Source organism: Borostomias antarcticus (assembly GCF_949987555.1).
Source record: "Borostomias antarcticus genome assembly, chromosome: 7".
In the NCBI taxonomy this organism is placed as follows: Eukaryota; Metazoa; Chordata; class Actinopteri; order Stomiiformes; family Stomiidae; genus Borostomias; species Borostomias antarcticus.
Genome location: NC_140240.1, coordinates 25,836,302 through 25,862,851, shown reverse-complemented (window position 1 = coordinate 25,862,851; position 26,550 = coordinate 25,836,302). Strand labels below are relative to the sequence as shown.

General features: G+C 44.9%; 1 protein-coding gene across 3 annotated transcripts; it reads left to right on the top strand.

The window, feature by feature from the left end:
* Positions 1 to 5,061: 5,061 nt before the first annotated feature.
* LOC311311358 (E3 ubiquitin-protein ligase pellino homolog 1) lies at positions 5,062 to 25,925 on the top strand. 3 transcript variants are annotated; one of them, XM_084441050.1, is made up of 7 exons: positions 5,062 to 5,296; positions 15,576 to 15,750; positions 17,143 to 17,272; positions 17,893 to 17,994; positions 19,834 to 20,031; positions 21,014 to 21,202; positions 23,775 to 25,925. In XM_084441050.1, the coding sequence occupies exons 2-7, from the start codon at positions 15,665 to 15,667 to the stop codon at positions 24,363 to 24,365; spliced, it is 1,296 nt and encodes a 431-aa protein (XP_084297176.1). In that variant the 5' UTR covers positions 5,062 to 5,296; positions 15,576 to 15,664; the 3' UTR covers positions 24,366 to 25,925. The 3 variants fall into 3 exon arrangements, with proteins under 3 accessions (XP_084297176.1, XP_084297174.1, XP_084297175.1); XM_084441048.1 differs by having other exon boundaries at positions 15,571 to 15,750; XM_084441049.1 differs by lacking the exon at positions 5,062 to 5,296 and adding an exon at positions 15,216 to 15,354 and having other exon boundaries at positions 15,571 to 15,750.
* Positions 25,926 to 26,550: the final 625 nt, after the last annotated feature.

Genomic DNA, 26,550 nt, shown 5'->3' with positions numbered 1-26,550 from the left:
TTGAGTTTGGCTTTTGCTCCGCTCTTGAGCCAAAGTCTAAAAAATTAATGGAGGTGAATGGGCAGCCGTGTTTGGCCGGCTCTGTGGCGCCAGCCTCGGGTCGCAGGGCGTTAGGGGCAGTTCAATGCACTCACTCTGGGTGGAGTTAAGTGGAAGTACTGTAATTATTTAATTGTACATGGAATCCAAGTCGCAGTAACCATGCAGCCTCACAACATGAAGTGCTCCTATCAGTCATCAATGAAATGTGGGTTATCTTCTAAATATTTTTCCTGATATTCAGACTACAACAAGTATTGATAGTCTTGATAGCAATAGGGTATTACATTCTTATCCATATATTGTTGTAGTAGGCAGAAGTAGAAGATATGCTAAAGAAAAAGTAGGCTACTTAGCCTACTGTATCCCTCTTGCTTGTATGGCATTGCAGTTCACAAAAGGAACACTAGATGGTACTATTTGTTCAGTATGCAATGATATTCTGTCTTCTCTACCAAGCAGAGCCCATGAATCATTAATGTTCAATTCCGTTAATGCAAAGGAGCAGTTGCATCTTGTCCAGACCATGCAATCATGCTTGTCTGGATCTAATGGGACAATATACCCTGACCACAAACAATATTAAATACAGTTAACTCTGACAAATGGCACAGACACACACACAACAATATCTTCACACCTCCATATTTAAGATGGCTTCAGTATCCTATTGGATTGACCTTGAATTTGCCAAGCCATGGGGAAGAGATCAGGTTACAGCCACAGCACCTGGCTGATAGAGAGAGAAAGACAGAGATGCCAGAAGAAAGAGGGGGATGGAATGACATTAAGCAACTGGGAGGAGTTTGTGTCAGGTTAATCAATCAGTCAGTGAAACTGTATTCATAGAGCACATTTCGTATGTGCGCTACAAGAAAAAGATAGCTACAGATAGGCTAGTAATGACAACCAGGTAAAAGAAGACAAATCTGCAAAAGAGTGAGGGGAAGTAGAAGAAGTCTTCATTTGTCACACAGAACTCGACTCCAACAAACGCATGCAATGGGCGGCACAAGAACACACACACACACACATATTCGTGTTGCCTGGTGAAATGAGTTCTCTGCTTTTGAACCATCCTGGTGTTTGGCATTTGCAGGTGTGAACTGAGCTTTCCAAATGTCTGTAATCGTAAGTAAACAATCTTCAAGCTTATCTACTGGACTAGCATGGTCCCTCTCCAGCTACTATTAAATTAGGGAGAGACTAGTCTAGGTCGGTGTTGTTGCTTCACGTGGTCTGGGTTGATTGATTGACTGGGCCGACGGCATGGGCCGACGCCACCACTGATTGGGCAGCAATAAACGAATGACAAGGCCTCTCCCCAAAACCTATATCCGTTGAGTCACATTAGGGAGAGACCATGGATGTATTAATAGAACTGGATACAGCCACTCCATTCACTGGCCGCTATCAACAATGAAGCCCTATTGAACCGCGCCATCTTGGCAAATTTGTAGTCATTTGACTATTTCCGGTGACTTTTGACTTGCGCAGTTGAGCTTCTCTGGCCGACGCGCGTCCACGAAAAAGTTCACATTTATCTGAAATGTAGACGCACGTTCCCGGCTCTCTCGGCTCTCCCCGCTTTGATTTAGCAATGAAAACCGGCTTGCATATTAACCTGTTTTTGTCAAATATATCAATTGGAGAAATTATTTTTTCATCCAGGCATCTTAGTTTTAACAGGTTAAATATAACTGAACATGTTTCGTTTGCTAGTAGATGGTATTCATTCCGTTCGCGATAACGTTATTGCAGCCAGGCTAAATTCCTCCAGGGAGCCAGTGACCGGCGAGTTGAAGAGCTTCACTCCCCGCCAGCAGGAGCTTTGGCCGCGGCTACCGCATCTCGGATAACCCGCTGAGTTCGTGGCTGCTATTTCACAATCGCCCTTGATCAATCCCAATACCGATCCATGGTAATAATGAATCAATCGTTCAGATCAGATTGGCAGTGCTGCATGCATGTTACAACATCATTGTTAGCTTTATTAACATAACCATAGCCTACATTTATCTCTCTAACGTTAGGCTATCCATCTTACACCAGTCGGCCATTCGATAGCTGGAAGCGGTCAACGCCAAAGTTGACTGAAAACACCCAAACTCAGTGTATCGTTTCATCTTCATGCTACACATCAACTCCTTTACATTGTATGTGAATAAATTCCTGTTATTCTAAAAATATCCCATTTCTGTCCATTCCTGGAAAAGGCTAATAATTGCTGTCAAATGATCACTCCAGTTTATCACCGTATCCCACTACCATTTCAACTATGCACAGGAGGTTGTCTTGTGGTCATTTTCATTAAAAAATGATTAGCCTGATCAGTTTGTTGTATGTATTAAGCCCTTTTTGAGCGGTATGCTTGTATTAATAGCTTATAGCTTGCCATACTCACCAACCTTGGGACCTCAGAAATAGGGAGCATTTCCAAACCAAATTGCAGGGGGGGGGGGGGGGGGGGGGGGCATTAAAAGCATTACAAATTAGACATCCCAAGGTTGGTGAGTATGGCAAGCTATAAGCTATTAATACAAGCATACCGCTCAAAAAGGGCTTAATACATACAACAAACTGATCAGGCTAATCATTTTTTAATGAAAATGACCACAAGACAACCTCCTGTGCATAGTTGAAATGGTAGTGGGATACGGTGATAAACTGGAGTGATCATTTGACAGCAATTATTAGCCTTTTCCAGGAATGGACAGAAATGGGATATTTTTAGAATAACAGGAATTTATTCACATACAATGTAAAGGAGTTGATGTGTAGCATGAAGATGAAACGATACACTGAGTTTGGGTGTTTTCAGTCAACGTTGGCGTTGACCGCTTCCAGCTATCGAATGGCCGACTGGTGTAAGATGGATAGCCTAACGTTAGAGAGATAAATGTAGGCTATGGTTATGTTAATAAAGCTAACAATGATGTTGTAACATGCATGCAGCACTGCCGATCTGATCTGAACGATTGATTCATTATTACCATGGATCGGTATTGGGATTGATCAAGGGCGAATGTGAAATAGCAGCCACGAACTCAGCGGGTTATCCGAGATGCGGTAGCCGCGGCCAAAGCTCCTGCTGGCGGGGAGTGAAGCTCTTCAACTCGCCGGTCACTGGCTCCCTGGAGGAATTTAGCCTGGCTGCAATAACGTTATCGCGAACGGTATGAATACCATCTACTAGCAAACGAAACATGTTCAGTTATATTTAACCTGTTAAAACTAAGATGCCTGGATGAAAATATAATTTCTCCAATTGATATATTTGACAAAAACAGGTTAATATGCAAGCCGGTTTTCATTGCTAAATCAAAGCGGGGAGAGCCGAGAGAGCCGGGAACGTGCGTCTACATTTCAGATAAATGTGAACTTTTTCGTGGACGCGCGTCGGCCAGAGAAGCTCAACTGCGCAAGTCAAAAGTCACCGGAAGGCCAGAAAAGCACAACTGCGCAAGTCAAAAGTCACCGGAAATAGTCAAATGACTACAAATTTGCCAAGATGGCGCGGTTCAATAGGGCTTCATTGTTGATAGCGGCCAGTGAATGGAGTGGCTGTATCCAGTTCTATTAATACATCCATGGGAGAGACTAGCCAACCATGGACATCCAGAACAGGAAGTCGATCGTCAAACCTCAGTGGCGTCATCCAGTCCAAGTGCCGTGACAGTCTACAGTAGGGTCATTTCTTCGTCTCCGCAAACCATGAATCAGCTGCCGTCATCACCCGCACAATGTATTTCCCACCCACACTCCCCCGTGAAGAGGAGGTTGTTGTGCGCTGAAGCGTGGATGCATCGGGATGACAATGCAAAAAGCATCGCAGTATTATGTAGGCTATTGTGTGTGGGTCAGTGATGTCCCTCCCCCATTCACCTCAGTGGTGCTGTCCACTAATGGGCTCTGGCTCGGACTCATTTTAACACCTTTATTAGGCTACTGCACACACAGGACAATATGTGCTCGCAAGCTCAAAGATAATCTCTTTCCTTTTTTTCTTTTTTTCTTTTTTTCTTTTTTTCTTTCTTTCTTTCTTTCTTTCTTTCTTTCTTTCTTTCTTTCTTTCTTTCTTTCTTTCTTTCTTTCTTTCTTTCTTTCTTTCTTTCTTTCTTTCTGTGACACACCCACCCATACGTTCACACAGACACACACACACACATGGACACAACTACACACACATTCATATGCACACACACACACAAACACACACACATGCACACACGCACGCACACAGGAATCCTGTGAAGAAGTCTTTTGTGCCCTCCAAGTTTGTGAGAGTTAAAACACCATGTAAACATATCACTGTTCATAGTTACAGTCTCCATGGCTGCATGACAACCGCGTACACGCAGCCATCCAAACATTTGGTGGTCTGGAAACTCAATATTTGCTAGCATTAGCAGCGCACAGCGTTTTCGTTATGTAATCCCTTGGAGCCAGCGCTGCACTGGCTGCACCCGTGTTCTTACTGAAGTCTCAGGAACTAAACTCAGCGCTGTTGCTATGTTGTTGTGTGTCACTTAATCACGGGCAGTAAAACCACCCTCAGATTTTTTGTAGTGTGATGTAGGCTAAGTGTAGTAGTGCTTCATGCTATCTGTGGAGGGATGAGTATGTGAAACATCTGGATGAGGTCAAATAAATGGACTAGACACGAGTAAATGATAGATGATTAAATGTTCAATTTTTGAAAGGTAGTTCAATTAAATTAAATTAAATGCATGCACACACATACTAGTCTCGTAATGCACTCATGTAACTCAAGTGTGTGCATTGAAGTATTATATCAAAGCATGTAGCTCATTAAACTTTATGCGCACGCGCGTGCGTGTGTGGAGCTATCTACAACTACAAGACCCATGGTGCGTTTCGCAGTGTTTAATGACGTAATCTGAGTTGCGTGTGCTGGTGGAGTGTGTGTGTGTGAGAGAGAGAGAGAGAGAGAGAGAGAGAGAGAGAGAGAGAGAGAGAGAGAGAGAGAGAGAGAGACTAGAGTGAGAGACTAGAGTGAGAGAGAGAGAGCAGAGTACAGCACAAATGACTATGACTCTGTGATAGACAAAGATTTGTTGGGCGAGATTGAACACAGAATTATTCAATACCAGTTAGTGATGATTGCACAACTTGCGTGACAATTTATCGCTTAGGTCAGAACTTAAAGGAGCGTTTTTATGCGTTTCGTTCACCACCGGTGTTGGACCTCGAGCGAAAATCTGCAAAATGAAAATGATGCTGTGAGATTGTTTAGGTAAGTGGAGTTTGTGTTCAATTTAAATGCTCACAATGATCATTTAAACGCTCATTATCGGCGTTTTATTAAAGACTACAATGTTGTGCTGTTCAGCTGGGAAAGAATTGTCCCTCCTGATAAATTGTATCTATAGGTTTAACTATTGCAAACTTCTCCTATTTTCTCGTCTCTCATTCACTCGTGGGGCTGTCGAAGCGTCTCATTAGTCGGAAAGTCACAGAACGAGTGCCAAACAATTACAATATTTCCACCGGTCAGCAATGCACATCAGCACGTTAGGCTACTTAGGTTGATTTAGTTTAATAACTCGTTGTAATCAGCCACATGATAACCAGTCTTTAATCGCTATCTAATAACGCTGGTATGGCTCTCTTTGTTGGACCTATACAGCACTTTGTTTGGAATAAGCCTTTAACGTTGTTGGTTGTTTACCATGAAGGGGTCTTTCTCTCTCTTTGTGGGACTGACAAGCCGGTTTGGCTGGCCCGGGGAAAGCCCAGCTGGGGGCTATTGTTCCCACAACATAAACTGATTTGCATGCATCATCTCGCTTGAGCATCTGGCTTCGTGAGTCGCTCTTTTGTTCCCCACGAAAATTTGCCCCATTTGTTCGACTGTCCAGTCGTAGGACAATTACTTGCTGGGTTGTTTTGTCGTAGGCCTGTTTGCGCTGCGTGCTTGTGTGTGTTTTCCATACTTTATACCATTATCTTTGACTTAGGTCCAGTGCTAGACACGGTTTGCTCTGACCCGACCAGACTTATATCCTTCTCATTGTTGGCTGCATCTGCGGCTGTTTAGAGATAACAGTATCAGTATCACTCTATCTCCAGATTTTCCATTCCTGAAATGGCTTGGATCGGCTCCTTTATTGGATCTCGTTCACGTCCGTGTGCTCCAACCCCCGGTAAGATGCTCTCACCCCGGCCAGCTCCTGGTACGGTTCCGTGTGAGGATCGTCTTTCACCGGCGTCAGTTATGCAAGTGCATTTGTTTAGGAAACCGGCTCGGAGGATGGGTGTGTGTTTCATGCCTTGATTAGGGAATAAAAACAAAGACAGGGTCACCGAAGGTTAGCCAGCGTGAAAATGAATGATGCTTTTCAAAGTGCAGCCGTTGGGGGGAGTGTCAGGTTACAGTTCCGTGTCTCGGACTGGGAACACAGTGAGTTAACAGCCTTGCTTGCAGCACATGGAGTGAAAACATATATGGGTTCTTGCTGATAGTACAAAGCCACTTTGAGACTCATACATAGGCTACTGTTCACAGCCTCATAAAGACCCACATTGACCTACATTTATGAATGTCTATGTAGAGCTTATGAAGGGCTTATGAAGGTTATATGCCATTACTCATGACATATAGCGTAGGCCGTATCGCTCTGTTCGCCCTATCAATAATGTTCATATTACCATAGCTTTTTCATATTTTTCACATTCTTTATTATACATACTGTAGACTGTACTGGACCAAACGGCATCTTTCGCTCTTGTGGTTAGAAGCTAAGCTGCATTTCAGTCCCAGTGTTTGTAGGCCTACTCTGTGCAATGACAATAAAGTTGAATCTCTAGTGCATGTTAGGGATCATGTTAGGGATCATGTTAGGGATCATGTTAGGGATCATGTTAGGGACCGTGGTGCCCAAAGTGTTCCATTGTCCCTGGGCTCTGCTAAATGCTCAGTCATTCGTGTTTTGCTTGTTGGTATCCAAGACCTGTATGACACCCGCGTGAGTGGAACCGACAGCAGACATGAACTCACCACTTTTGTGATTAAGCCCCAGCTTGATGAATCAGTGTGACATATCTTTCTCTTTTTTTTTTGCCATATCCATCACAGATGTGTACTTCACTTTGTAATCCTCCCAAAACAGGCCGTACATCTGGCTACTCGCAAAGTCTGCTTCAGGCGAGACTTCTGCTGTGGTCAAGTCAAGCCCCTCTGAACCATCTCTAGGGACATGGAGACTGTTCAAAATGTTCCTCTTCACATTCCTTCCCTGCTCCCAGCCCTTTCTTCCATCCAGTTATCAAGGCCAAGTTGATGTTTTTGTCAGGCTTCTTCATGGGCACCAAGAAGCCATTGCCTTTTATCTCTCTTTCTCTCTCTGTATCCCCCCCCCCCTCCTACCTCTCTCTTTCTCTCTCTCCCTCCCTCTCTCTCTCCATGAACTTGGGAGAGGCTGTCTGGTCATTTCCGTTTCAGGGCTCCAGTGAAAACACAGAGCCTGGTGAGTTTGTTTAGTCCTTGGTCCGGTCATCTCATCCGTTTGAGCGGCATGCTGAAGTACAGGGAACATTGTCTTCTGGTTGGGTGAAAAGTTGTCTTTACTTTCTGCGTGGAGATGCATGTGGGCTCAGCAACAATTCAGACCATTTTCCCTAGAAGTTCTTGTTTGTCTGTGTTCTATCTCAATAAATTATTCAACGGGGGTTGAAATTTCAACTACCACTCTCCATCTGCTAGTTCCACATACTCTGAAGCTTATTCCTGGTATTGAGACACGGGTATACATCCCCCATCCTCCCCCTTTCTTAAAAAAAAGGAAAACATGCCTCTCTCAGTGTATCAAATTAACTGGAAATTACCCATCAGCCCCCCTCTCTCACTTGATCTCCTTCTTTCTCACCTCTGCTCAAAAACGTTTAGTCCCCTGGAGCCAGCCCAAAGCTTATTAGCCAAAGAGACTGACCCCTTTATGAATGGTTGAGGTACTGTGTATGGGACAGACTTTGCCCCTCCTATGATAATCTCTTTATAGAGAAGCGGCTGTAAATCAGTCATTTTAAACATCTAGTGACCCCTCTCATTGGATAATGGAGCATTGCACCCAGGACCTCAGTGTTTACAGCAGTGTCTCATTTGACTTGGCCAAGATGAAGGCATGTGTAATCTTAACAGACATTCAGCTATTTAACCGCAGTTAAAAATACAATATGCCATTCATGGAATGGAAAGTTTGGAACATAGGATGACCTTTAAGTTCTGGATCTTCCCAGCCTTTTCCAGGTTTCGGTTCGTCTGATTGGGTTAATGGAGGCTAATCGAGGCTTTTTGAAGCGCCCTCTTACAGAAAGAGAGCTTGTTAACGCGCACTTATCTCTTTATTTTCACAAGCTTTAGCCTGCGAGTCTCGTATATAATGCTTCTCTGTGCCACCAAATAGCCACGGCGCTGAGGAAAACAGTTTTGGTGTTCTGCGATGTGAGTTTGACACCACACTAGCGCCCTCCCCACCCTGTCGTCAGGTCGAAGTGATTCATCCTTGCAGTCAGACCGGAGGCCGTTACGTCTCAATCACGAGAGGGAAGAGGCGCACAACAGTGCCCTTGTTGCGGAGAAGTGAAGTCACTTTAAAAGTCGTCCTCCTTGTCTCGTAGAGGGGTGGGTCTGTACTCGCTGCTAAGCCTCCCCTCATCATCCAGTTACAGGGCCGTGAATGGGCCTCTGTCCCCCACAGTTCACTGGCTTTATTCATGGACAGGGGATAAACAGTAAGTGTGACTTCAGGGGATGGTTCTTTTCATGCAGTCTCAGCTCTGCTCTCGGTTATCTGTTAACCTATCGCGGACCTAAGAGTAAATCTTTATCTCGGGTGTGTGTTTTCTCTCTTTCATTCTATACTAGTGCAAAGTGGTCATTCGAAATGCACTTGCCATGCCGTAGCCTAGTTGCGTCCTTCCTTCCATTACAGTATGATGCCCGTTGTGGTTGTTCTGCATGCTACTAGGCATGCCCGTCAGGACCCGTGGCCATCCTGCACGTGCCCGCGTCCGTACAGCTAATTACAAATTCCTTAGAGAGGTTGTTGCTATGCATCATTACCTTTTTTCTTAAAAGCACAAAATAAAATGTATTAATTTCATATCACTCATGTCACTTGAAACAGCTCCCCTTCCTTAATAGCATTAGTACAGTAGGCTAATAAGCTATGAAGCAAGTGTAATAGAGTACACAAAAATGCATTTTGAGGCCCCTTGAGGCAGACATACTGTCTTGTTTAAAAGGCAAAGATTTAACATTGTATAACAGTATTGCATTGTTGTACTTTATTCCTATGCAGCTTCCCATACATGAAAATGCATTTTTGATGGCATGGCCCCTTTAAGAGACTTGAGACAGACATAACTCTTCTAATAGCTGGTGCCACAATGTATAGCCTACAGTCAACTAAACCAAACTGTCAATGGTTAATTCATGAAGGCCCCTGTCTTTGCATGCAGGTCTATGATGGTGGTATACTGCTTTGTCTCTGTAGCATTGCTAACAGTGGAGCATAGCCCTGTCTTCAAGCCAGAAGACATGAACCTCACAGACTTCTTAGTTTTCTGCTATTTTGGCCAGGTGTCCCTTGTAAATGAGATTTCTGACCTCAATGGGACCACCTGGTAAAATAAAGGTAAAATAAAATAAAAAAGTGATCTAAAATGAGTCTCTCTGAATGATAGCTTTAACCTTAGCAGGCTAGCTAGCTAGCTACTGTTATGTAGAATGGGTTTGTTTGAATGAGAAATTCACGTATACGACTATGAGAGATAGTGTTCCCTTTACATCGTTTCTGACGGACCACACAGTGAAAACACGCGACAAAAGCACCGTTTGTATCAACTTCATACAAGGCCAGGTTCTGTTTGCAGCTGTATTTCTACTGGCTGGCTTGACTTGGGTGGAGTAGATATGGACACCGGAGCAGTGCGCTGTGAAAGAAAGGGTGGAACTCCGAAGCAGAATTACGTTAAAATTAGCCAAAACGTACATTTTCTCAGCTTCACACGACACACCCCTTGGATCCTGAGCAATACACCTATCATTTATCAACTTCATACAATGGGCGCTTGTGGTGTTCGTGTTACAGGGGTACAGACACACATGCACCAAGTCTCTAATTATAGTAAAGACTGAGGGGTCTTTGTGGGAAACATATAGTTGTCGTTCCCAATGGCTGGGAGGAGCTGCGTGTTGCTGCGCAGCATATAAACTGATGGGAGTTGGTCACGAAGCCAGATGTCTGGCCGCTGTGATGAGGAGGAAGGCCAAAGCACTGGGACTTCTCATAGTCTGTGTGAGCTCACTATGACGACGTGTGTATTCTTAGTATCCTCGGGTAGTTCTTGATGTGATCCCTCATCATGGTACATTGGGGAGATGTGCTTTTGTTCTCCTTTCCCGGCAGTCCTCTGATGACCAAACATGGCGCCGTCGTCTCTCCCTACTCGCCTCCTCCGATCTCCCAGTGCCTTTGCTTTGGGGAGCTGTGACACGGGACCCCCGGAACAGTGGCGGCACTATCTCCCTCTTTGAGGCGTCGGCTGTTCAGTTTGGCACGCACCGACAGCCACGGCCGGGAACGCCGTCAGCCCCATATTATTGATCGATTCTAGAGGCCCACTAGGCGGGAGGGCGCTTTGTCACTTCCAGCTGTAAACAGAGTCAGAGAAGTCACAGAGACGTCACGGGCCATTTTAAAATGTATATTAATGACCTGAGTTCCCTATGCCAATGCTTAGAGTTTTCTGTTTTGGGCTTGTTGTGAAGTAATCTGCCAAAACAAATGTGACCAATGTTATTGTAATCTGGGAAATATTTGAGGTTGCATTGCCCAACTAAACCTCTGTTAAAAGTGTCTTTAAATCTTGGAGGAGGTAGAGCAATAGTTCAAATCAAGCACCTTCCATTATACTGTGATTAGCTAAGAAACTGCAATGCTTGGTCATATCAAAAACATGTCAGGAATGTCTCTGGTTAGAGTAAAGCCTAATTTATACTTCATAAAACGGCTCATGGCTCATGTCTCATGGCTCTTGGTTGCCATGGAATGGAAGCTAAAAACAATGCCCAGACATTCCATTCCATGGCAACCAAGAGCCATGAGACATGAGCCATCAGCCGTTTTATGAAGTATAAATTAGGCTTAAGAGAGCACTTTTCATGTTGAAACAATATGGTGAAATTGTTGAACATTCTAATTGAGAACACATAATTCTATGATCTAATTCTCAAGAGTAACTGGCGTCACCGGAGATCTGATACTGCCATAAACACGGTTTTGTTGGTAGTTTCCCAGGCAGTTTTCTCCGAACAAAAACCTAAGAACCTCACCAGATTTGACCACGAAGCATAGAGGTGTGAGTGTTGGTTTGGGATGGCTCTACAGCGTCTTCACGTACCATACACCAACCTGAGGGCATCAACGCCCAACCTCTATTGACGGCTTCACCAGAGATTAACCGATGGCTGATTCTGTGGTTTCTCCGAAGTCTGACTGATTCCACCTCCCCTGGAAATCCTGGACGGAGCCCACCCAGCCCAGACAGCCTGGCCTTACGGGCCTCCGGTATGTGGAGCAACGTGGAGAAGCACCACTCGTCCAGCCGTGAGCCGACCCGAGAGATGAGCTTCCAGAATGTTCTCCAGGAGCCTGGCCACATCTTCCCTGTGTGGGACAGATGGCGGCCAGGGGCTGGGCTAATGAGAACAAGACTGAGGACCAGAAACTGAGCCAGCCCCCCTTCTACTCTGCATGTAGAGCAAACAGTCTCTTATTTTATTTTGTTTCTAAATTTAATCTAATTTTATTATAGTCTTAAACCATTTTGTTAACAAATAATTAGATATACCTTTTTCTAAATCAAGTCTGTACAGTCTTGACAGTCTGTCAGGCACAGGAAAGAATTCGCTTTTCCATTAAATGGGACCATCCTGTATATTTCAGCAGCATTGCACTGATAACATCTAGTGAGACTGATAAATATAGGTTGTTACATTCTTCAGAATAAGCATCCAATTAGCATACGTATTTACACCTCTTACTGCCGCCCAATTTATGCACTTCTCACCCTACTCCTACACTTCAGGCTTAGAGTCAGGGAGACATGTTTTCTCCTGAGAGAACAGGTACAAAGAAAGAAACAACAGAACCACAGACTCATGCACAGGCCTTATCTGATTCAAGTGACACGTCTGCCTGCAGACATCCAAGCTGTCTGGTGCTATCAGGCAGAGATTGACGATTAAATTTTGCAGGCATATCTTCAAAGGGTGATCTGTGAGGATGGAATGAAGATATGCTTCTTTTGATGAAATGTCAAGGTTGTTAATTGTGAGCAGTAGCTCTGTGTTTTGGGAGCTGCGGCTCTTTAATCTGCTTCACATCTGTCTCTTGGTTTGAATGTTTTCTCAAATCTGGCTTACTATGGTTATTCTGACCTTTGAGGACATTTTTTTCCTTTGCAGCAAATAGAACAGTGTTTTGTTTTTGATGTTCGGTCCTATTTGCCACCTTCCCTCAGTTGGCTGTGGAGGGTGGTTATGGAACGCGCCGTTTGATAAACTGACTCAACACAGTCAGACCTTTCTGATGGTATCTACAAATGCTTCAAAAAGGCAAAAGAGCTGTGCACACATCCAATCTTAGTAGGCCAGGTGCTGGATCTTGGAGTACATACGTGAGAAGAGGAAAGATTCGCACACTGATTTCTCCCGGTCAACTTAATTGAAAATATCGCAACGTTTCAACCCTTAGGTCTTCATCAGGCAACTTTTGATGAGAAGAGATTCTTTCCTCTTCTCATCTACAAATTCTTGCCAAGCAGTTTTGCACACAAATATATGTTTTTACACACCAGTATATTTATATTTATACCATAAGGAGGGTCCTTTCGGGGATTGAAATGTATTCATTCAACGATCGTGACACGTAGCCTTACCCAGGTCAGGATGCACTACAAGCTGGTTCACCTGAGAGCGAGCCCTCTGTTTGACACATCTGGTGGTGTAATGGCTGACTGTCTGCCAGGCAGCTGTCCTCCTGATGATCCCCACATCTCCCTGGGTGACCGAGGTCATGGCGGGCCCTGGGAGGTTGCGCGTACCGGCCCGTCCAATCACAGACGGATTGGGAAAGGCATACTGGCGGATGTCAGCTGAATTTTCATGGCGCTCAGAAGAGCTGGCGAGGCATCTGAATTGTATGGCTTATTGAGATGACTTATCGCTTGAGAATTGTGTTGCTTGGTGTTGAACTATGATAAAGCTGCAATCGATAATTTTATTGCCATTTTCAAAAACTAATTAAAACTGCCTGATATCAAATTGTTCCACTGAGACATAGTGTCCTACGTCAATGACTCATCCCTACCGGTGGCCTGTCTGTTCTTATTCCATTATTTCTGCCTGTAATGTCAATACGCCTATTTCATGACCCGGCCCCGCCATATTGGTCTGACGTAATAAGGTGGTAGAATGTGGAAGTCGCCATTGAGGGGTCAGGGAAGAATTTTTTACAGCTCACTTATCTGGCCCCTGGTTGATACTGTTTTTTTGCTTCCCTCTGGAATATGTAGGGGTGGGATGTAGGCCCACCTCCCTTGTTCTCTGTAAAGCGCATTGTGTTGCCTCTGGGTATGAAATGCGCTATACAAATAAAGCTTGATTGATTGATTGATTGACTCCAGTGTAAAAAAATAAAATAAAACGCTATAAAAATACCACTTCAAAAACTGGAATAGTAGTTCGGAGTCTGGTAATCATGAGTTTGTAACTGAGTGAAAAACAGAGAATCTGAGAAATTACTGATTGCAGCTTTAAGTTTGTAGAATTCTTCAGTTTCTACTCTTCTCTCTCTCATCACTTTCATTGTATCAACATCAGTCAAAGCAGTAGTGTCTTATTTTTATAATAAAAATATTTTATTTTAAAAACGCTAATATGTCGCAAAAAATACCTGCTTTTCAAACTGTTAAACCAATTTTACCACGACAGGCAGTTTTCACTACACTGACCTACCACCTAACCACACTGACTGTATGTGTGCAGAGCCCAAAAAGACAAAGCAGTGAATGGGGGCTTATTGTAGTGATAAATGGTAGTGTGCTTAAGCCTTTCCTTGTTCTCATGTGTTTGTGTTAGCGTGCCACTCCCTATGATGCTCTCTCCCCCCGGGGCAGTGAGCTGAGTGAACGTATGGTCAGGGTCAGGGTGCTCCAGGGGTCAAAAGATTATGACCATGCACGGGAGAGCGGTCATCAAGCCTAGATCGGTTCCTGGTGCTGACACTGATGCTACCCCCCCCCCCCCCACCCACACACACACACACACACACACACACACACACACACACACTCACACACACACACACACACACACACACACACACACACACACACACACACACACACACACACCACCATACACATCCCCTTGGAAGCTTCAGCATCCAGCCTCTTGTATAGTCAGCACTTTGAGATTGTCTGACAATGAAAAGTGCTTTATAAATCAAATGAATTGTTATTATTACTATATTATTATAGTGCTTAACAGCCAAGGACTATCAAAGGTTACGAGCATGAAGTCATATGGAGGAATTCCTTGTGTTAGTTTAGGAAGGTATAATGATACCATAGCAAGTTAACAAGATCCATTTACAGCCATTTTCTTTGTGAATGTGGTTGTTGTCAGAATTGCGGATTTATTCGAATTCGAGGTTGATTAGTCAAAATATGTGGGCCAGTCACCAACTTGTATGATAATTGTTCTAATTTAGCTAGTGAGACTTTCAAAGGGGTTTTGTCATTTGAACACAGTGTGATAGAGGACAGTCAAGATCAGATTTAAAATTATAGAATACAAGGAACTGCATAGAGAAAATCAATGGCCATGGTTTGATACACACACACACAGACACACACTCAAATGATGGAAAGGGAAGGGATACACAAGGTCAGAATCTAAAACCGTGGCCTCTAGCACAAGGTCTGAAAACGACTGGGTAGGGTAGCAGTGGGACATATGCTGGGTCTAATGAGCTTTTGTTTGCACCCCACTAAGTCCCCCGCCATGACGCTTAATAGCTGCTCTCTGAACTCCCCCGGTTGCTGCAGATCTACAGATTGAGCATTGAGCCTGCCTTGACGTGAGGGCTGGAGCTTACCCTCCAGCGAGTGATAGACTGGTATGGCGTCCTGTTGCGACACACACAACCTCCTTCCCACGGCGTTAGCGATCTGCTTCTCTTCCAAAGCCAGCCCTGAAGGAAAGTTGGAGAGTGTGTCCGTCTGGTAGGTGGTATATCTTTGGCTCAGTGTGTGATAAGCTCCCCACAGCTCACACATCAATATGGACCTTTGCAGCTAGAGGAACTTTGGGACTTTGCAGCTGTTTGTTGTTGTGTCTGCTATTTGTTTGTTTTGTCTAGTCTATTATTGACTAAACTGTCTACTTTCTCGGCTCGCTGTGGACTAATGTGCTGTTTTTTTGCTTTGCTTTGTCTGAAGGTTAGATGCGGTGTGAAGACCTCGAGGAAGGAGACAGAGGAGTGTCTTCACCGTGGGAGAGCCCCTCGCCTCTCTCGCTCCGACATCAGCACCCATGTTCTCTCCAGACCAGGACAACATCTCCACCACCCCAGCCTCCACCAAAGTGCCGGTCAAATACGGGGAGCTTATTGTCTTAGGGTAAGAGAGGGGAGGCCTTCCACATCAAGCTACAACGCAAACACAGCAGGAAGTGTTTGAGAGAGAATTCACCTCATGTGCCAGGTGTGGTTGTGTGCTGTTCCGTGTGGGTTTGGGTGACAAACAGGAAGGAAGCTCGCTTTATACTTCAAAGAGCCCTAAAAGAACCAACACAAAGACTGTTAACACCTTTGAGTTTCTTTGGGCAACATCTTTTTATGGGTGGCATGTTCAATTGTAGTTTCTGGTGGCAATTCCTTAAAAAAAAGTACATTCCATGCTTCTGTACCACACACATCTTTAAAATATCTATGAAATTCTTTCAAAAGAACCAGCCAATTCTCCCAAATCGTCCAAACGTGAGGGACTTTGCCGTGTTGCGCCAAACTGTGCAACGTGGTACTTGTTCACGACACTTGGCAGTTTTGTTTGTTTTGAAAAGGAGAGCAGCGCTCAATCAAAGTCCAGTTAAATGCATAGAGACTCCGCCACTGGGAGAGTAAATAGAGACTTCCTGAGGGAATGACGTTCATTCGAACAAAGGAGAATGTTGGTTGTGTGGCGCATAGAGGCAGTAAGCTCGCTACGCTGTGGCTGATGAGGTTTTGCAGTTTTATACTCAACTACAAAATAAAGTTGTCTGGGGGGGGGGGGGGACACCCAACTGGCAATCATCATAACCAGGATCCTGCTGTATACACAAGTGGATCCTGCTGTATATACAAATGTTGTTTTATTTTATTTCCGGTTTTAAAGCTGCCAATTAGAGCCTAAAATGGATAGAGAGCATTTGACTGTTAATCTCAAACACCTCTGCCTGTCTGGGAAAGTAGGTGGCCGGCAGAGGTTTTTCACGAAAGACAGGAAGCCCCGGTTTTCCTGGAAGCATGGTGGCGGTCAGTCAGCAGTGCTGGGAGTTGAATGTTGACGTGGCCAGCTGTCGGCCCGGGGTTAGTGACCAGAGATAACCTCAACACTGAGCTGCTGAGTGGACATAAGGGGACTGGCCATTGTTTTAACGGATAACGGAGCTGTGAATGATAACAATCACCAAGCTGGTTGTGAATGCGGCCCCGTTCCATCAGGGCGTACAGCGGCCTGTCCCCTAAACAAGAGAGTCGGGGCGTGAGGGGTGTAACACATTTTTGGAATCATTCTCACAGCAGCCCTCTTAGAAAACCCAATTTTTGCTTGTGTGAATACAACACAGCATTTAAAACTGCCCAGCTCGACAGTTTCCGTTTTGACATATTTAATTAGAATGTCAAAACGTACATCATCAGACTCTTTTCATTTGAATAGTTCAAGGTGACATTCCCGCGACGGACGAGTCTCTGCTACGGTACGAAGCTACAAGCTTCCCTTACTGGCGTTTGCTCTTTTTCTGCACAGGTACAATGGCTCCTTGCCCAACGGGGACAGAGGGAGGCGGAAAAGTCGCTTCTCTCTCTGCCGGAGGCCCAAGGCCAACGGGGTGAAACCCAGCACGGTGCACGTGACATGCACACCTCAGGCAGCCAAGGTAGAGGACCTAGGAACACGTCACTCAGGTTCCTGTCACGGGACAACGCTTCTCTGCTTGGGTCATCCGATTTTACTGAATAAAGATGAATAATCGTCGCTGAATTGAAGTAGTATATATTATATATATTATATATTACATATATATTCCAACCCTCTCAATTCTAAGTTAGTAACTAACTTAGACTTAACAAGTTAGTTAAAAACACGTTAAAACACAGTGGGAATGACAGGCTGTTAGTTTTCCAACTACCAGACACAATTAAGGTTGTCGCTATCCCTCCCTCTCTCTCTAACACGGATACTACCCTGGCTTTTCTTTTTTTAAATATAAATTCATTGCTGATTTTGTTCCATTTTCTCCCAATTTGGCAGCCAATTACACCCGACATATAGTCAATATCGTCCCCTTGTTACTGTAGAGGATTTGCCACGCAACCCAGCGATCGGCGATCCGGGGGAGAGAGCCAGCTACCTGACTCTCTCGGCTTGTGACCGTGACTCCAGACGGGGGTCGCTCTAACACGACAAATCAGTATGCCCCTCCCCTCGGGGATCCACCGCTACCACGGGCCCCCGCCCTGGCTTTCCTAACGCGTCTTCTCTCCTCGTCTCCTGCAGGCCATCAGCAACAAGGACCAGCACAGTATCTCCTACACCCTGTCCCGGGCCCAGACGGTGGTGGTGGAGTACACCCACGACAGCAATACGGACATGTTCCAGGTCAGCGTGTACCCCTCAGTACCACCTGGACTAGCAGTCAACCGTAGTCAACCGTTCCCCACGTGAAGAGCTTTGAATTTGGTTTTAAATGGACAATTCTCTTACTACACCAAATGTTTCGTAGCCAGAGACTGTTTCTTATATCAGTATGTAATTATGATATAATAAATGCTAGAGTTCTGCATTCCTACATGCCGCAATTGGCCTCCAGTAAGACAAGCGATTAGTTTCACACATCCTTAAGTTATGGGACACAGATTAAACAAATTAGGGCTGAATCAGGGGCTTCCCAAAACAGGCCCAGCCTGTCACCATATGGGCACCAGACACACACCATCACTCTCTCTAACCAGCCAACCCCTACTAGACACACACCATCACTCTCTCTCTAACCAGCCAACCCCTACTAGACACACACCATCACTCTCTCTCTAACCAGCCAACCCCTACTAGACACACACCATCACTCTCTCTCTAACCAGCCAACCCCTACTAGACACACACCATCACTCTCTCTCTAACCAGCCAACCCCTACTAGACACACACCATCACTCTCTCTCTAACCAGCCAACCCCTACTAGACACACACCATCACTCTCTCTCTAACCAGCCAACCCCTACTAGACACATACCATCACTCTCTCTCTAACCAGCCAACCCCAACTAGACACACACCATCACTCTCTCTCTAACCAGCCAACCCCTACTAGACACACACCTTCACTCTCTCTCTAACCAGCCAACCCCTACTAGACACACACCTTCACTCTCTCTCTAACCAGCCAACCCCAACTAGACACACACCATCACTCTCTCTCTAACCAGCCAACCCCAACTAGACACACACCATCACTCTCTCTCTAACCAGCCAACCCCTACTAGACACATACCATCACTCTCTCTCTAACCAGCCAACCCCTACTAGACACACACCATCACTCTCTCTCTAACCAGCCAACCCCTACTAGACACATACCATCACTCTCTCTCTAACCAGCCAACCCCAACTAGACACACACCATCACTCTCTCTCTAACCAGCCAACCCCTACTAGACACACACCTTCACTCTCTCTCTAACCAGCCAACCCCAACTAGACACACACCATCACTCTCTCTCTAACCAGCCAACCCCTACTACACACATACCATCACTCTCTCTAACCAGCCAACCCTACTAGACACACACCATCACTTTCTCTCCTTCCACCAGCCTCCATTCATAATGAGCTGCTAGACAGACCTAGTACATGTTTACATTGAAACAAGTACATCTGCATACCAGCTGATACATTTTACCTCACTTTTTCCTCAAATTATTTTCCCATCGCTCTCGTTTTCCATGCATTTGTAATTTGAATGTGGTGCAGCGTTGAGTTTAGCCGCGCGCTCGGAGGGAGAATGAGAGTTGAGGCGTCTGAATCAGACCTAATGCTGCCTTTGTTTATGAATGCTGTCCAGCTTTTGACCCTGTTCCAACTGTCTAAACTGGTTTCCTCCCCTCATCTCCTGTCCCTAATTATGACTTAAGGGAAAGTCTTGTCAGAAAGGAATGGGAAGCGGGAAGTCATTCAAAGACTAGAGGGACAGAGCACTTCCTGTATGTCACTTCCTACTTCAGCTATCAAACAGTGGCTAAGTCTAGCTCTACACAGCTAGTCACTATTTCTAAACCAGCTTGTCATCCTAAAATATCACTCACTATTTTTTTTATCTTATTAACCTTTATTTATACAGGTAAATTGTTTTAATCTATGCTGGTTATCTGGCTGAATAAAAGTTAAAAGGACTACGAGTAACACAAGCACTTGACTGACCGCCGTCTCCTTCGTGTGTCAGATCGGGCGGTCTACAGAGAGTCCCATAGACTTCGTGGTGACTGACACAGTGCCTGGCGGCCAGAGCCACGGAGACAGCCAATCGGTTCAGAGCACCATTTCACGCTTCGCCTGCCGCATCATCTGCCAGAGGAACCCGCCGTACACCGCGCAAATCTACGCTGCCGGCTTCGACTCCTCCAAGAACATCTTTTTGGGGGTGAGTGTGAGGAGTGACAGGAAATGCTTGTACTGTAGATGTAGGAGAGCTGGTTATTACAGAGCTACATTTGAGTCCAAGACTATTAGCTGCCAACCAGGGCTGGGTATCGATTCGAATTTCAAGAATTGATTCGATTCCGATTCACAAGTTTCAGAATCGATTATCATGATTCAATTCGATTCGATTCGATTCAATATCGATTCGGTTAGTGTTACTAAAAACTGTTTTTCTTTTAGCTGTAACCTTAATTACATGACTGCCAAGTTATGCAACACATCAATACTAGGGCTGGGTATCGATATTGATTTCCAAAAATGAATGAATGAATGAATCATTGAACTATTCATTCATTTATTCATTCATTCATTAAATAAAAGATTGATTTTGGGATTCATGAATCGATTCTGAATCGATTAATCAAATTTTTTTAACCCAGCCCTACCACCAACACAGATTAACGTCCGTTGGTTATCTGCTGTGTACGACCTGGGAACATGATTGTCCCTATACATGTACAGTGGTCAGTCAACACAATTTCAAGTTTATCACAATTTAGTCTTGTGATATGAGACTCTGCCACCGAAAGTCTGAAGACATCTCCATTGTTGCTAGAACAGTGCTGAAAACCGATGCTACCAATCAGAGCCACTGCCTACATCTCCAGTAGGGTGAAGGACCCGCCTTACTGGAAATTAGGTCCTCCAAACAAATATGGAGAATCAAAACCAAACATTCATCACCCCATTAGGATGTTGGATTGGTTCTGCAATGCAGTTTTTTTTCCAGTCTCTCAAATTGTTTCCACCCACTTTAAGCAATGAAATTTGGACGAATGCCTTCAGTCTCTAGTTGAGTGCAGCGTTTAGAGACTGACTTGTGAGTCTGGTCACTATCTAATTAATTTTACAAAACAACTTTTTTAAAACGTATTATTCAAGCACTCATTTTGTGCGCTTTCGTCATGCTGCTTTCCCTCCAGGAGAAGGCAGCTAAGTGGAGGACCCAGGACGCCCAGATGGACGGCCTGACGACCAACGGCGTGCTGGTGATGCACCCACGCCACGGCTTCACGCAGGACTCCAAACCCGGCCTGTGGAGAGAGATCTCCGTCTGCGGCAAAGTGTTCACGCTGAGGGAGACCCGCTCTGCGCAGCAGCGGGGGAAGATGGTGGGTGGCAGGACTGCACATGGACACACGCGCACACACGTACACACACACGCGCGCACACACACACACACACACACACACACACACACACACACACACACGTACAGGCGCACACACACACACACGTACAGGCGCACACACACACAGGCGCACAGGTGCAAAGCAAACACACTCCCAAACATTTACTCACACACACACACACACACGTACAGGCGCACACACACACCCAAACACATGCAAAGCAAACACACTCCCAAACATTTACTCACACACACACACACTCACACACACACACACACACACACACTCACTCACGTGCAGGCGCACACACGCACGTAGAGCAAACACACACCCAATCATTTACTCAGATTCACGCACGCATGGACACGCGCACACACACACACACACACACTCTCACACACACACACACACACACACACACACACACACACACACATGGAGAGCAAACACACACCCAAACATTTACTCAGATTCACGCACGCATTGACACGCGCACACACACACACACAGACACACACACACACACACACACACACACACATTCTCATGTGCTGTCATATAGAGTATCCCTACCAGGTAACCATGGCTCTATTGTTTTCAGGACAGTCTCCTCGTCTCCCCTCCCCTGGTGAGAAGCTGTTTCTGCAGCAGCGCTGCACACATCTGGGTGTTCCCTGTAGGAGCTTGTTAGCTAATTCTGCTGTGGCAGGAACACTCTGTACGCTCAACTTCAGATTTAGAGATATTACTTAATACCGTACACAGACAAGACCTCTTTCAGCTGGGCTGCTAAAAATCAAGTCGGTTTGAGAGATCTGGTCTGGGAAATATGAATGTTAGCATGGATTTCTGGAAATTTCTTGTGAATTATCCCAGTTGAACTGAGTGTGCAGTGATGTGTTTGGTGCCGGCCTGTGTCAGTTTCTCACACAGTGAGTTTGTATATACAGCTGCCTGGTGTGTTAGTGTGTGAACATCTGTCCGTCCTCCTGAAAAAGCTTCATGCCAGAGAAACCCTCATCTCATTTTCAGCAAGATAGGTCTGTTGTGTCACGCCGGTAATAACCCCACTGAAATATCCGGACCCAAGTTTCAGTTTCCGCCCTCTCACCTACCCCTCCCAGGGACCACACAGTCAGCTCAGCAGAACAACGTGGACGGATTTCAGTCAGCCATGTTCACAGGAACCCCCTTCTTAATCTCATAGCCATTATGGTGTGGCAGTGTTCCAAAAAGTCCAAACTTGCATACTACTTAGACCGAGTCACCTCGTATCTCTTGCATGTTGTGGTCGCAGGCTCTCGGTAGTATGTCTGCGAGGAGGTTGAAATACGGTGTTGCGAAGCTGCGGTTTGGCCCCTGGTCTGAAAGCGGAGGAGGCCACAGAAGCGGGCCCACGCCCACAGCCGGGAGAACCCGGAGCGAGAGAGTGAGAAGGAAATGCCGGGAGCAGATAAGGAAAGGAGGAAGGTGGGGGCGTAGGAGGCTAGCTGAGGTCACCAGGTTCGTTCCCTGCAGGTCTGCACTGTGGTCTCCTGAATGAAAGGATTCTATGGACCAGGACCTAGATGACATGCTGGAGGCCGTTGACTGACACAGTCCTACCCTATAGCTCTACTACTGCTTTGTTCATCTCTCAGAACTGAATGAAAGGCATTCACACGTAAGGAAGGTGAACAGAGAAGCAGTTACTCTGGAGTCCCCTCGCTCTCTCCTTTCTCCTCACCTCTCTCCTCACCTCCCATCCTCCATGGAGGCCAGTCAGGGACACGGAAGGAGATAAGATGGATTTGCAGGAATGTTGGCATTTCCAACAGACCAAATGACCTATTCCTTTTTCAATAACACAGACTACCCTCATGAAACTAAAATATATTGGAAAATATAACGTAATATATCAAACAATACATTTCCATATATAGGAAACTAGTGGTTATATTTTCCAATATACTGCAATATATGAAAAGCAGCAATTACTTATGTATTATTCAATATATTATGTTCAGGTGCATCTCAGAAAATTAGAATATTGTGGAAAGTTAATTATTTTCCGTAATTTAATTAAAAAAGTGAAACTTTCATATATTATAGATTCATTACACATGTAGTGAAATATTTCAAGGCTGATTGCCTCCATGCTACACTTCACGTTGATGCAGTAATTTGTGCAAAAGGAGCCCCCACCAAGTATTGAGTGTATAAATGAACATACTGAACATACTGTACAATCATGAAGATTAAAACAAAAAAGGCTTGAAATATTTCACTTTGTGTAATGGATCTAGAATACAGGAAAGTTTCACTGTTTTCATTAAATTACGGAATATAATGGACTTTTTCACAATATTCTAATTTTCTGAGATGCACATGTATGTATCATATCATTCTGTATATTTCCTCCATATATTTTACATACTATAATATATTGACAGTTAATATATAGGGGAATATATTTTCTTTGCATAATGGTGAACAGCCCATGTGTTATATTGTGGTGGGTGTTCCTGTGTTTTAGCTAACGCCTCTGTTTGTGTCTCTCGTCTCTCCCCAGGTGGACAGCGAGTCCCAGGAGCTGGTGGACGGCTCCCTCATCGACCTGTGCGGCGCCACCCTGCTGTGGCGCACGGCCGAGGGCCTCTCGCGCACCCCCACCGTCAAACACCTGGAGGCGCTGCGCCAGGAGCTGAACGCCGGCCGGCCGCAGTGCCCGGTGGGCTTCAACACGCTGGCCTTCCCCAGCCTGCGGCGCAAGGAGGTGCTGGACGACAAGCAGCCCTGGGTCTACCTGCGCTGCGGCCACGTGCACGGCTACCACGGCTGGGGGGGGCGCCCCAAGGACGACGAGGACGAGGCGGCGGCGGAGGAGGGCCGGGAGAGGGAGTGCCCCATGTGCCGGACCCGGGGCCCCTACGTGCCCCTCTGGCTGGGCTGCGAGGCGGCCTTCTACCTGGACGCGGCGCCGCCCACGCACGCCTTCAGCCCCTGCGGCCACGTGTGCTCGGAGAAGACGGCGAGCTTCTGGAGCCGGATCCCGCTGCCGCATGGCACGCACACCTTCCACGCCGCCTGCCCGTTCTGCGTGCAGCAGCTGGCTGGAGACAGCGGCTACGTGAGACTGATCTTCCAAGGGCCCCTGGATTAGAGGGGAGACTTTCAGGGCTGTGAATTCTTTCCCCTTAACTAAGGTCAGAAAACGCCATAGGCTTTTGAGTTTTCTGAATTAACTTAAATATTTTGGAGAGCTTTGGATTTTTTTTTCTCCTTTCACATATCAAGTGACCTTTTCCAGCAGTGCTGTTGCTTGTTTGAATACAGTAAAGTATATTTTCATGATAACAATGCAAAAAGCTACAGTACATGCTAACACAAAATAATTGTGAGGTAAACGTCAACCCTGATGTAAATCTATTGTGAGGAAGTGATCAGAAACCTATGCGCTCGCTAGAGCAGAGACTAAGCTACTTTGCTACAGTAGCTACTGTTTTTGAAGTGATGTTGAATAATAGTAATATTTCACAAATGATAAGTAGGCTAATACAATTTTGGGTTCCAACATGAAAGTGCTTTGTCTCTTAATTTTGCATGAATTTCAACATGTACCTTTACATGTTGCCCTACTAGTCTACTAGCACATCATAGCCTCCTGTTACGTCCCCAAAATGAATCCGGGGGTGAAGGGAGTAACATTTACATTACATTAGTCATTTAGCAGACGCTTTATTCCAAAAGTGACGTAATGAATGCAATAAAATTAACCCGGGGACAAAGAAGCAAGTAGAATGGAAGTAGATGAACAAACCAAGAATTTGTTAACAGTTTAAAATGGCTAAATGTTTACAAAACACCAACTGAAACCTACAACTAGAAAGGAAAAAGAAGGCAATCAATGAAACAAGTGAACAGTTGTGTTAGGCCAAACACTGCACTAATAAACACACTCCCTCCAAAAGAGAGCCAAAGTTATCGACCCTGGCTGGTACACCACAGATTGATGGAACTGAGGATAATAAAGTAACCGATCCCAGAACAATAACGACCAACAAGCTTCCCACTGGCCCCATCTGTCTGTTATCCCCCAGGCCCCGAGGAGCTCTCTGGGTAATCTGGGGAGGGACACACCCCACCACTCATATAGAGAATGTAATATACAGAAATACACATGATCCAGGCCCACCCTCTAGCGCTTCTGTTCAACTGCAGATGCAAAGGAGTGCGTCATCCCTCAGTTGACACAGTCCAGAGTACAAGTTAAAGTAAATATTTCATAGTCCGTATAAGCCGCACATCAGAGAACATAGTATTTATGTGTGTGAGTGAATGTCCCCACCTTATTTTATCTTTCACCTCAGTTCACATTATCTTAATTTGAGCTATACCATTTTAGGTAGCGTGTCAGGTAGTGTGTTTCTACCTGTTTTTGTTGTTGTTTATGCTTACTCTCCTTCATACCCTGATATCTTTATGCGGAGGAGAACTGAATTACTGTTGCTATATCGCTGACAGGTTTTTGTAGACCTACCAACTTTAAACAATAAAAGTTGATAGCTTTTCAGTTGTTGACATTTGTATGAGTCATCTTCCTTCTGTATGAAAATGAATTTGATTCAATTATTTATATTCAGAAATGGGCAGTATTTCTATAACTTGTATTTGAAATATGTATTTCAATTACTTTTGAGTATGTTATAATTTGTATTTGACAAGGCTGAAAAAATTTAATGTAATTTGTAACAGGATACTTTAGAGTGGAGTAATTACTCAAAAAAAAAATAAAAAAATACTCAAAATACTTTCCCCATGATTCATAAAACATGAAAAAGAAGAACAAACTTAAACACTCAGTGATTTTTAGCTGTTACCAGTAGCTCTATAGCTCCTGTGTTTTTGTAGCCTTGACCAAGGCAGTGAATGTTTTTATGTCCACACTACTAACTTAATCAGGTTCATCTTCAAGTTCAACTTGGGACTGGCCATCAAGGTAAATATTTCATCTGAACTTCAATAACTATATAAAATAGCATTTATATCTTACTTTTTAGAATGTACACATGTTGAACGCCATAGGTAAAGGCTAAATATATATAAAAAAAACAATCAATACATGTGGCAGTTGGCTAATGAAGTGAGTGAGCCAGTAAGCTAGCTACACTGGTGCTGTGACCTGGATGCCCTGTGGATGTGGAGTGAGTTTAGGGGGGTGAGTGTAACCGAGTGAAAGAGAGTCCTTGTGAGTCCTGAGTAGGTAGCAAGTTGTTGGTTAAAACTCACTCCCCCAGTATAAATACCATCCACCTGCGCTGATGAAGAGCTAGGGTAGTAGGTTAGAA

Excerpts from the sequence above, each read along its gene's own strand:
- LOC311311358 (XM_084441050.1), top strand. The coding sequence starts at position 15,665 with ATGTTCTCTCCAGACCAGGACAACATCTCCACCACCCCAGCCTCCACC. Across the intron at positions 15,751-17,142 it reads GGGGAGCTTATTGTCTTAGG|GTACAATGGCTCCTTGCCCA; the intron begins GTAAGAGAGGGG and ends TTTTCTGCACAG. Across the intron at positions 21,203-23,774 it reads CGCAGCAGCGGGGGAAGATG|GTGGACAGCGAGTCCCAGGA; the intron begins GTGGGTGGCAGG and ends GTCTCTCCCCAG.